This window comes from Falco rusticolus, chromosome 13 (genome assembly GCF_015220075.1).
Source record: "Falco rusticolus isolate bFalRus1 chromosome 13, bFalRus1.pri, whole genome shotgun sequence".
NCBI classification, from domain to species: Eukaryota; Metazoa; Chordata; class Aves; order Falconiformes; family Falconidae; genus Falco; species Falco rusticolus.
In genome coordinates, this window is record NC_051199.1 from 4,391,985 (window position 1) to 4,404,376 (window position 12,392).

Genomic DNA, 12,392 nt, shown 5'->3' on the forward strand with positions numbered 1-12,392 from the left:
AGGTCTGGGAAAAAGGGACAAGTTCTGAGCAGCCTGTAAAGGAAATACTGAATTGGCTGGATCTTCCCAGCTGGTGGAAGGGAAAGATGACCCTGCTCAGCCAGAAAGGTGTAAGGAAGCACAGACATGCATCAAGACAGGAATGGCCCAAATAACTAACGCAGTTCAGCCATCCTCTGTTGTTCGTGCCAGGAGTTGTATACTTCTTGAGCACAATGGACCTGAACAAGATAACTGAGGGACAGAGGGTAACCATTGGCTTGCTGAGGACACACATCCCTGCATCAGATCATTCAAAGACCAGAGTCTTACATACACAAAATTACCTCTGTGAAGGGCCATCAGAGATTTAATTAGTTGCCTGGTTACTCCAAAAGAAGGGTGCTCTTTTGTCTGTAATGAAGCACTTTTGTACAAAACATGGTGGAGTCCAGAATGAATTTGAACCACTTCAGTCCTTCACACCTACTAACTCATGAGAAGGCAAATTAAGAACTACCAATACTTACTGCAAGGGAGTTGTCTGCAAGGAGGTGTAGGTTCCTTGGCTGGGACTGCAGATGGGTCTGTAAGTGTTTCAGATGCTCTGGTAACAAACCGTTCAATAATACGTAGGGCAGTGAAGTCTTTTGGACAGAGTTGCACTCTCATCACACTTCATGCCGAGGAGTTTGTCCTGACATCTGTAAACAGCGTTGTCATTGCTGAACTGGTGGTCATGTTCCTGGAAGGACTGAAGAAGAGATCACGATTCGCTGTGGCAATGCAGGAGAAAAAATCCCAAGGTAAGCCTTAAAACTTTTCTACAGAGCAGGGAAGGATTCTTGAAAGAGCCCACAGCACTTGTTTGAAAGAGCTCAAAGGAAAGAGGGAGAACTTCAGCAAGAGTCCCTTTGCTCCACAAGGGATGCATAGCGATCAGCACAGCGATGCTGGGCAATAAGGCAATGGGATTCAATACCTTTGCATAAAAATCACTTTTCCTTACTCCTTCTACTTCTTCGCATACTTTATTTAGATAGAACAGCATCAAACAGCTCCAGGCTCCCTGGAAATACTTTCTAGAAAAATTTCATGGAGGTGGTAAACTGGAATTTTCTGTGGAACATAGGTGGCTGGAACAGATAAGGGGGGATTAAAATGTAAACACTAACTTTACCTACTCACAAATATTGAGTTTCTTTCCATGCTTTACTGCCAGATCTAGACACAAAGTCAGCATGTATTTGAATCGAATGGAGCTTTACCATTGCCCTTGATATACCAAAATCAGGCTGTCAGAGGAGATTTAAATGATTTGTCTGAAGCGTTACTGGATAATTAGCCGTATTTACACAAATCACAAATCACTTTCTATTGCTAATTGAATTCAGGCCTTCAGAATACAATTCCCTTGTCTTTCGTGCTACAATCCTTTTGTGTTTTCTTGGACTGTCAAGCCTGAACAGTACTCCCTTATTCTGTTTTCCAGAAGACCCTGCCATCCTGTCCTTCAAGAAGGGAGACATGCTAATCTTCACTGAAGACAAAAGGCTGGAGGCAAACTCTGGCTGGATCTGTGCCCAGAATGAAAGGACAGGCAAAACAGGGAACGTATTTTTGGAAGAGATCTACATCATTCCTTCTCTCACAAAACCCTCTAGTCAAGTGCTGGTAAGAAAAGCTGTATATTCTCTTTGAAGCGACTGGAAGATAAATAGTAATAACGATGTTAAATATGATTAAACTTGTAACTGGAAGTTAGTCGTTCCTCCGAAGTCAGACAAGTTCTGTAACTCCCATTGAAGCAAAGCATTTCATTCTGTCCTGTCTGAAAACAAAACTAAAACTAGCTCAGACTCTAAGGTGAAGATCGCAGTTGCACAAAAGCAATGACTTTGCAAAAACCAGTCTTTTTACCATTAGTGATTTCAGTGCCTGGAATTGGTAGCAATTAATGGAAATGGGTGTGCAGTTGAATTTTCCTGCATTCACACTGGGCTTGATTGGTGATCATACGTTATGTCTCAAGGGAAGCTCTAAGTGCAGCAGGTTACTCTAAAAGAATATGCTCTTCGAGAGAGTCGACGTTTCCCATCGATCACTCTGCTAACAATTTTGTCTTCAGTTTTGGAGATTCGGGATATTGGATACTGTGCTAACAAGTACAAAGCACAGTACAAGTACACAAATGCTACAAAAAGTGGGGGGAAAACACACTGGGGGTAAGCAGATGCATTTTTAGCCAGTGTTGTGTTTTGGATAATCACATACATTTTGATGGCCTCTACTGTTGGGTCTATGGAATTTGCTTCCTTGAGCTGACTATTTCCAAGTCTTTCTTGAGTCTCTGAAGATGCTGCTTAGGGGACGTAAGGCCTCCTGCAGCACAGACTGCTCAGGTTCAGTACGCACGATGTGCACGCATACGCTGAGTAACACCTGACAATCTGTGCAGAGGCCTGTGTCCATGTGACATCTCCACATGGCTGTATCATTCCAGAGTTTGCTGATGATGTCTCCAGACCAGAGGAGGACAGCTTCACAGAACTCCTACATGGATGAACCTGATGAAGAGGATCTGAGAGTGAAGCCTTACACCCTGGAGGAATTCTCCTATGAATACTTCAGGTGAAACTCTCTGTGTAGTTTTTGCCCTAGGAAAGTTCTTGTTCATCTTCAGTGATCCTTAAAGCCTAGGATGTAATGGCATCTCCCATTTCTAATTGGGTTTCTTCTTTTTGTTTCCTGTGATTAAGTGTGACTTGGGATGTGCAGAGATTCTGGCACATGGCCATCTTTCATCTGCAGAAATGCGAAGGGAAGGGTAGAAGAACCACAGTTGGACTTCTTTTTTTCCAGCAGGGCCTGTTCTTGCTTCTAACCCCTTCTTCTTCAGCACTTACTAGCTAGTGAGGAGGCACAACATCTCAGGCCTTGGAGAGCAAGGGAAAAATTAGTCTTCTAAAATTTCTCTTCTTTTTGCAAGCCTTCTCCCTTCTGAATCTACAAGATTTTTTGTAGATTTGCCTGTTCTTGTTGACTTGCATTACGAAAGGAGATATGAGATCAAAGAACATGCCCAGAGATAAGTCTTTGTAGTAATGACCTCCTATGATCATAGCAATACTGATCCAGGAATTTTGTATTGCCTGCACTTATCTTCATTCAGGACTCCAGAGAAGGAATCCATCAGCAAAGCTGTTCTCCAGAAATCCCGTGGGCGCAGCCAACTGTGGGCACACTCTAAGGAGCCCTTGAAACAGCCCTTGCTGAAGAGAGCGTGCACAGACCCTGATCTTCGAGACTTGGCCTGTCAGGCCTTCACTGATATCCTTTCACTCTTCCCTTTGGGACCTGAGGACACTCAGGGGAAGGAAGAACTACCACTAAACGCACCTCCGTTAAGATAAGACGGCACCCACATTACAGGGGATATATTTACATCCAGGTGGGGGCTTTCAACTGTTTCCCTTGTCTTTGGAGGAAAGGTTCCTACTCCCTCCAATGCTCCACAACTCCTGATGGCTCACTTAAGTAAGAATGTGGCTTTAGGAATGACTGAGATTTACTGTATATGCCCAGAGCAAGCAGCTAATACAGTACAAATCCCAGCCAAGCAGTGACCGCTGCACGGGGAAAGGAGGTAGCAGACAGGCAGGGCATATTGTGCCAGACCCTCCTCCCAGCATTTGGTACTTAGGCATCAACAGAGTCACTAACGTGTTAGAATCCAAGTGAGACTTCCCATTTATCTTCCAAAACCGGCCTGCTTTTGTCCTTAACAGCACAATCACCCATCATGAAATTCATGGGAGACTATCCCTCAAAACAGACCCACTCCTCTGTGGAAGTCACTGACCAGATATTTGTAGCAGCTATCCAGGAGGAGGTCCTGCGGGATGAGATTTACTGTCAGATTATGAAGCAACTGACTGAGAACAGAAACAGGTACTCACCGGGTGCAAACACCCTGCTTCTGCAGAGCCCAGGGCTCATGTGAAGGTGCTGAGCAGCAACCCCTGCTGCACTCGCGATGGGGCAGGAGCAGCGGGGAAGGATGGCCAGATGTCGGAGTGGCACCTACCCTTCCCCCTTTTCCCAGGCAGTGCTGTGGGGGTCGCCTTTGTGGGGCGCTCGGGCCCACTGCCCAGCAGCGAGAGGCCACAGAGCAGGACCCTTACCCTTGAGCTGCTGCGCTGCTCCCACCAGCACTCAGCATCCCGCTCTGCAGAGCACGGCGTGAGGCCGGCGAGGTGTGACTGCAGCCCTTTCTCCCAAGGCATCTGTAGAGAAAATACAGCACTGCCCGGAGTTCTTGCACGCTTTCAGTGGCCGCTCTGCCAGCCCTCAGCTGGTTTGCAGTTTCCCAGTGACTGTATTTCCCTCCTGTCAGCACATAGTTCACGTAAGACTTTTTACCACCAGTGAATGCTTTTGAGTACTTCCATTAATTATACCTTTTTTAAAATATATATATTTATACTTTTAGCAAGTAAAAAAACACTTGCAAAAAAAAAATACATAAAACAATCCCCCTTGCAGAACAGATTGGTTACACAGGCCCCTGCCCATGCCCAAGTCTCTGAAACAGGCTGGTGGTGTCTTCCCCACTCGTAAAATGAGAATTTGACCTATTTCCAGGCGAACTGAATTGCAAAAAGAAGCTTAAAATAATACTAATTATTAACAAAATGGTTTGTCCTTTTCTAGCTGCATTGTGTCATGCAAAGCTTACAGCAGGAGCTTCTAGTTTCTTCTTTCTAGTTATTTTCTTACTGTTCCAAAAATATTAAATTTAGTGGAATTTTTACCATGTGTGTAACTATGAAGTGGTAAATTTCCTTGCATGCAGTAAATCTTACAGGCTATTTAACGCATAGTCTGTAACCATGGTGCTAGTGCCATGCCTGAGGTACTCTACCAATGTGGCCACTGTTCTGAGAGGGATCACTGATGTGGAAAAAACAATGCTTGAAAGGTGGCTATTTCCATACATTTTCATTAGAACAGCCAAAGCAGCAAATCTTTCACCCTTCCCAGGCTACTGCGCTGTGGACCGTGTCTTGTTCTCACACAGACACACCACCGCTGTTCTACAGAGTATAAATGGGATTAAAATAGCGTGTCTTCATCTGCAAAATTAGAAAAGTAAACGAGCGCAAAGGCAGGGCCTCATTATCAGTAGTGTCTGGTGCCCGCTCAGAGGCAGACCTGCTCACTTTCCCAACCAGACCCACTTCACACCGTGTAGCGTTTCAGAGCGAACCCTGGGACACGGCTGAAGCGTGTCCTGCTCCTGGCTTTGAAGCTGGAATGACCAACCACCTCCTGGCAGCAGAGCCTTTCTTACTGGTGAGGGTGAGATGCCAGAAGAGCTTCAGCTGGCAGATTTCACAGGTCCAGAGGCTGAAAGAACTGACTTTCTGCCTGAAAATGGCATAAACTTGATCTGGAGCGTTTAAGAGCTGTAAGTACCCCATTACACAGTGCCACCTACACGCTCATTTTTCCGAGCAGGAGCACACTTAAGGAAAAGGCAGCTGCGTGCAAGTGTTTGGGCCTCGAGCAAAGCTGGCTGGCATGGGGGCAGGGGAATACAAACAGCTGATGAAGCACAATCCAAATACACTTGAGACTGAGCAGCAAATTGACAGTGGCTTTCCAAGAGGATGGCACCAGGGTCACTGCTGCCAAGACGACTGTTAAACTAGAAGCTTATCTTTATTTCTGAATGATATTTGCAACTGTCATGAATGTTTACCAGCCAGGATTTAGCATCGTCTTCGCATATGGGCTGTGGTTGGTGCACAGAAAAGGGCTGCCAGATCCTGCGGGAAGGCTCTGTTGGGTTTGCAGCGCTCTGCTGGATGGCACCACATGCCGTGATGGGAGCGTGGTTCTCTTCCTTGTAGCTGGTGTGTGGTCAAGCAAAGAATTCTATGTGGCTGTAGCAGAACAGTCTGCTTCGTGTTCACAGGTACAGCGTGACCAAGGGCTGGCAGCTCCTTTGGCTCTGCACTGGCCTGTTCCCACCCAGCAAGTCACTGCTGAAACACGCCCAGAAGTTTGTGGAGACACGTCAGAGGGAAACACTGGCCCTAGAGTGCAGTCGGAGGATTCAGACAGTGATGAGGTAAATGATGCGGCATACAGCCAGCTCAAAGCGCTCAAAAATCACAAATCAGGTGCCAAAAAGTGCACAGGCTAAAATATTGGGACTTCTCCTTTCTTTTCTCTCTTTACATTGCTTTTTTTAGTGATCATTATTTTTAATTCTCTTACGGACTTTGAACCACTAGGAGAAGTCTGTCACAGCTCTACTTTGTTCTTTCACAGAGCTAGCAACATTTTTAAAAGTTCAGCATCACACATAACGGCTTGACTCCCAGGGCTGGGTGTTTCAAACATCCTGCAGGGCATGCAGTTGAAATGAAATCCTGCAATGTCATTGATGAGGTCCTGACCTTGGTTGCCTTTGGTGAGGCAGCACGTCCTTGCCCTCCTTACACGTGCTTGAGGATCAGTCCTGAGTTCGCTGAATCTCAGCAGCACAGAGCTGCATGCGTGCAGCTAAAAAGACTAGGTTGTACTCTTGGTGGGGTGGCACTGCTGAAGTCACTGACATCTGCAGAGTGCCAAGGTGGCTCTGTTGGTTTTTCTGATGGTGAAGTAAAGCAGATCCATGCTGGGAAGAGAGGATCAACACAATTCCTTTTCTTTGAAGAAACCCAAACGAGCAAAGCCCTGACACACAGCTGCTCAACAGCAAGGCCCTTCTCAGTCCGCTAGGCATTACCCCAGTCCTGGTGAGGGTTGAAGCAACAAGGCCTCCAAACCACAGCGCTTCCTGAGCTTCTGAGTGACTTGTTGGTGTAATGAGCATGACACAACTAGAGAGACTGGAAGGGCTACCAGGATTTCAAGGAAGGATCAACTGAACTGTACAGGAAAGGTTTCCCTAGATTCCTCCAGGCACTGAAATTACCCAGCCTGACGCTCTGAGAACACAGTGCTCTAGCATCAAGGTTAACCCCCACATTCTCCCTTCTGATGCTGCTAGAGTTGCCACCTGCCTGCCACAAAGAAGCTGCCCAGTGATTTCTCCCTCCAGCTCCTCCATCCCCCCCTTTCCCTGAGACTGGGCCCTGTGTGTGCCTGTGAGCCCTGTGGCCAGGCTCGAGGGGAATGCTAACGCAGTGGCTGTCCCCCTTGCAGCGCATGGGTTTTGGCACTGCTGGGGAAATGTCACTGCACATTGAACTCGCCTTTGAAGTGCCTGAAAAATGCAGGGCAAGGAATGCTATTCATTGTTCCTTTCTATGGAGAAGACTGAAAATTTCCTGCCTCCCTATATCATGTGCTATTGATGCTCTAAGCCCTGCTGAGCTGTATAGAGCTGCTTTATGGAGCGGGGAAACAGGGAGGGAGAAGCAGAACGGGCTGTTTGGGAGGAGAATTCTATGTGCTAAACTGCCCCTGATCTGGAGCCTGGGGATGGAAGAGGAACAAAGACAAATGTTGTTTTCAAGAGCATTTCTTTTCCTAAGGTTAGACCTGCACCTGCTCTTAATAGATTAGACTAGACTAGGCGTGTTTCAGTTGGAAGGGACATACAATGATCATCTAGTCCAGCTTCTCCCTGTAAGTAACCTGCTGTCTTTGGAGAGGGGTGAGCAGGCAGCTCAAAGGACTGACTTACAATACGTGTGGTGGAAGCCGGCTGAGCCCCTGGGTACACCTTTTCCTCCATAAACAGCTTTACAGCTTCACCCCCAGACTCCTGGCCAGGGAACCAGCCAGCACCCTGATGGGTATTAAGCAGATCATTCCTTGGCAGTTAATTCCTAGCTGAGGCTGCAAGGGGAGATGGCCTTGTGCCTCCAGCCCAGCTATTGCACTTCCTTGGTCCCCTGTGACCTCCCTCTGCTGCAGGGCCAGGAATAGATGACCAGGCAGGGCAGGTCCCCCTCCTTACGTGCCTGCACAGTACCAAAGCACATGCTGTTCAACCCGGTTACAGTCAGGTTTTCCTTCTCCAAATGGAACTGCTACCTTATTTCATGGAAAAAAAAAATAGTTTTCAAATCCACAGAACTAAAACTGGATGCCAGACTAAGCTCTCTTCCTGAGAGATCGGCCCAGCGTGACAGAGGACTTTGGCTCATAAACTAGTGTACAAAATCTCCTAACCACCTGCTCTGTGCCAGTGAGGGCAGGAAACACAGCCCCAGGAGGGAAGGTGTTCGATTTGTCCTCAGTTTAACTGTATCAAGGCTTTTGCATGACTCGGACTTTGGGCCGGTTCCTTTGCTCTAGGTATTACCTCAAAGGACTGGGGCTGTGCAGCGTAACGCCTCTGGCTCGGTGGTTACGCTCCTGCTCTTACATAAAATGTGATGCTTCTAGCAGCCCTCTGGACTTTTCCAGTACTTGCCTCCTGAGCTGTAACTCATTTTGTGTCTGAATGCATCTCTCTTTGCTGGTACAAGAATTAAATAGAATGCATTTCTCCTCGTGGCCACCGACTTCACACACTTCAATAACAGTAAGGAAAAACGTTACTGAAGTCACAGAAGAGGTAATGGTACTGGCTAGGAAGGTGCCTTATGCATGCAGCCTCCTTGCAGAGTAGAACAGACTTTTAATATACACCCTAATAAGACCCTCAGTTTCTTGCTGTTAATACACTGCGTTTGCATTCGGGTGAAGGTCCACTAGAGCCCCCTACCCCTGTGTATCCCCCTCCCCCCGCACAGTACTAGCAGTTTGGATGGAGTCTGTTGTTCAGGTGGAATACTGTTGTTCAACTCCTCAAAGATTAAACATCCAGCACTGATCTCTCTTATGATGGTGGTGGCATTTTCCAGGAGTGGCTCCAGGAAGTGGGCACCTCATCCTGTGGAGGTTGAGGCCATCTTACAGAACAACACTAAGATCTCACACAAGATTTGTTTCCCCAATGATACAGAACAGGTGAGAACTTACTTGTTTTCCCAGCCTTGACCATTTTCCCAGCCATGATGTGTTCATGATAGGAGCACGTTTCAGGACGTTCAGTGTTCTCATTTATTCCTCTTCTCTGTGTAACAAGAATCTTGTTATCTCATAGACATTTCGTGTGGGAACAAACACCAAAATCCGGACTCTGTGTCAGAACATCGCTTCCAAATTGCAGCTGAGCTCCTGGGAAGGTTTCAGCCTCTTTGTGAAGATTGCAGACAAGGTAACTCCTCAACTATGACAGGACAGTTGGTCTCCTCCCTCCTCTCTTCCTTATTTACCAGACCACCTAAACAACCATATATGAAGCCAAGCAATAGAGGAGGTCACTACTGCTTCTGTCTTACTGAGAGGATACAACCTAGATTTGAACTTCTAGCAGCTGACAATTATTTTGAGTCCCTTGAAGGGGCTGAGTGGAGATGCAGAGTTTTTATCAGTCTGCCAGTACGCATGTGGTACTTAAAGCAGGGAAGCAGCAGGCTCCCTTGCAGCTGCTGGGATAATAGCAAACTGTGTGTTGCATACTGCTGTTCTCTCACTGTAGACAGGGAAAGAAAATTCAGCCTGATACTTGGGTATGTTGGCACAGGCAGTATTTTATATCGTCTGCTAATCCCCCTTTCCCCCCTTCATTGCTTGGCCTCTTCCAGGTGATCAGTCAGAATGAAGCAGACTACTTCTTCGACTCACTAAGACAGGTGACAGACTGGAACAGGAGGAACAAACCAGGGAAAGATGGTAAGGAGAATGCCAGCATGACGAAAAGCTGCATGAGCTGCTGTGTTAAACTGGGGAAGCAGCAAATTTATCCAGTAGGATTTACTCTGTCTTGGGAAGTGTAGGGTAGAGCCTTATAATATCATTTTTGTTTGTACACACGTGGTTACTGCCTGCACCAGCAGTGACATTCAGTGACCTGATGCAGCCAAGCACTGGCTAACAAACATCAGAACATCTGGAGACATGTCCCACTCCCCTCCCCCCCCCTCCCCCCCAAAGATTTTTTGACCTGTTGCATGGAAACACAGCTGGATGCACACCAGTTAGGTCGATCCTCTTTCCAGTCCAAGGCTCGTGCGTTGCCAGATCACGTTATCAGCCAACACATGTAAATAGGTTCTTTGCACTGTGTCACTCCCATCTTGGGTTGTTAGGAAATTGTTGTCTAGATCATTACCTGGTGATACCAAAGCACAAGCTGTGTTGCCAGGGGAACACTTGTTAGAATAAAACAACATAAGACTGATGACAGCAAATCTTTGCACTTCACCCCAATGTACAACATACATTTTGAAATCTACATCAAACTCAAACTCCACACCAATTTCATATTCACTTATCCTGATCTTTGCTTATTTCGGGACAGCTGAGATACAACATCCTGAAGCACTATCTACATATCTAAGACTTTATAACTTCCCTCTTCTCCCCACAGCTGATGCAGCCACTAGGAGCTCTAAAAATCACGGTACAAAGATGTGGGTGCACTAAATCAGTTTGTTTCTGTAAACACAGCTGTCAGGGGATGTACCTGCATAACTGTAACAGAATCCAGGCGTGCGGCACATGGGCAGGCAGCTGTCATGAGCACCAATAACAAAGCCTCGTACTGCAGGCATCCTCAGCTTCTTCCCCCATCTCTGAAGAGCCCGCACCTTAGATCACTGCATGATCAGTGTCCAGGAACTGACAATGAATCACATTCTTGGTCATCTAAAATGGCTTTTTGTACTTCTTTGTTAAGTCATTTTGTTACTGTTAAAACCAGAGCTACATTTCTGAAGACACTCAGAAGCCATTTAAAAACTGCAGAACTCTGCAGTGATAATGAGAATACCGACAAGATGTTGTTTCCTCAGGGGCTGCTATGTCTGTGGCTTATGAGGTGTACTTCATGAGAAAGCTGTGGCTGAATGTAACTCCTGGGAAGGACCTGAAAGCTGATTCAATTTTTCATTATCACCAGGTAACCAGCTCCCTAAAGCATAAATATAACGGCAGGCAATGTGATCCAAGAAATACTCCTGAGAAAGTAAGCCTGCTGGAGTATTACCATCTCCCTCACCATGGCCTGCGTTATAGACCCTCCAGAGGAATGCCTCTGGAGGCCAGAGCTCAGCCTCAGGAGCAGATTTATTTCTCATAGTGTTCACACCTTTGCTATATTAACGGTTGGACTTGCTGATCTTAAAGGTCTTTCCCAACCTAAATGACTCTATGGTTCTATATTGCTTATGCTAGGAGCGCAGCTCCCTTGTCGAATAGTTCCCTGGAGGTGCTCACCTGGTTCCGTAATTGTAGGGAGAATCATAGAAAAGTTTGGGTTGGAAAGGACCTTTAAAGATCATCCAGAGAACCTCCAGAAGGAGCCAAAAGTTCCTGGGATGTCCTTGGACTGTGTTTGGCAAAACTTACGTGCTGACCTCAAAGATTTAGGATGCGTAAGGCAGTGTCTGCTTCAGCCCATTCTGTCTGGATTCAGAGCTGGTCTCTTGTAGGAGCTGCCCAAGTACCTCCGAGGCTACCACAAGTGTTCCAAGGACGAAGCGGTCCAGCTGGCAGGGCTGATTTATAAGGTGCGCTTCAACCATGACCGCACACAGCTGGCAGCTATCCCCAAAATCCTGAAGGAGCTGGTGCCAGACAATCTGCTCCGAGCAATCTCACCAGAGGAGTGGAAGAAGGTAAGAACATCAGCTTTCATTAATTGTACTGCTTCCACAGAGCTTTACGAGAGACAGGCACCGAGCCACACAATGGTTTTGATCTGACGGTCTTTGAAAGCACTATGGAGGGATGCTACTGGGTGTTGTGGGTTTGCCTCTTACAGTCCAGATTTTCCATCTTCTCTATCAAAGCTCTGAAAGGTATCTGCAGGCCTTGACAACTGATTTGAGATGTGCCTCTTTCTCAGAGATACTAATCTATTTTTGCTGCCCAGAAGAAGTTAAGAGATAGGAAAGCCAGTGGTGGGACTGGGGATTTGAGGGTCCCGTAGAGAAACAGAAAATTGAGATGTGTCCTAAATATTTCATAGTTTGGCCAGCAAATCAGTCACCTTGCACCATGCGTGTGCCACTCACTGCAAAAGGCTCTTTATCCACCAAAAGGCAAGGAAGTTTCAGCAGGTACTTGCCACTTAGTCCACTGAGGAAGACACAGGACACTGTTTCCAATACAGAGGGAAAATGCACCCTACTTGTTTCAGCAAAAAGCGATACGTGTCTGTGGGTGTCAGACACTGGCTGGCTGAATTTTCTTTCAATCCGTGCTGCCCATCGGCCCTAAAAGCCATTCCCTTGGGCTCCTGGGCTTCCTTCATCCAGGTCATTAGCAAGGAACACTGACGAGGTTCTGGCTCCACCATGCATGGTAGGCTGTTTTCATTTTCACAGTCTTGCATTGCT

The 12,392-nt window shown here is 46.7% G+C and overlaps 1 protein-coding gene across 3 annotated transcripts in view; it reads left to right on the forward strand.

Moving 5' to 3' along the window:
* MYO7B (myosin VIIB) overlaps positions 1–12,392 on the forward strand; it is a 55,902-nt gene that overhangs the window by 39,187 nt on the left and 4,323 nt on the right. For all 3 annotated transcript variants that reach the window (XM_037406845.1, XM_037406847.1, XM_037406846.1), the window contains exons 35-45: positions 616–785; positions 1,472–1,653; positions 2,483–2,610; positions 3,152–3,309; positions 3,777–3,930; positions 5,960–6,115; positions 8,850–8,955; positions 9,092–9,205; positions 9,636–9,723; positions 10,845–10,951; positions 11,484–11,669. In XM_037406845.1, coding sequence (XP_037262742.1) covers positions 616–785; positions 1,472–1,653; positions 2,483–2,610; positions 3,152–3,309; positions 3,777–3,930; positions 5,960–6,115; positions 8,850–8,955; positions 9,092–9,205; positions 9,636–9,723; positions 10,845–10,951; positions 11,484–11,669 — 1,549 coding nt within the window. The remainder of the gene's footprint in view (positions 1–615; positions 786–1,471; positions 1,654–2,482; positions 2,611–3,151; positions 3,310–3,776; positions 3,931–5,959; positions 6,116–8,849; positions 8,956–9,091; positions 9,206–9,635; positions 9,724–10,844; positions 10,952–11,483; positions 11,670–12,392) is intronic.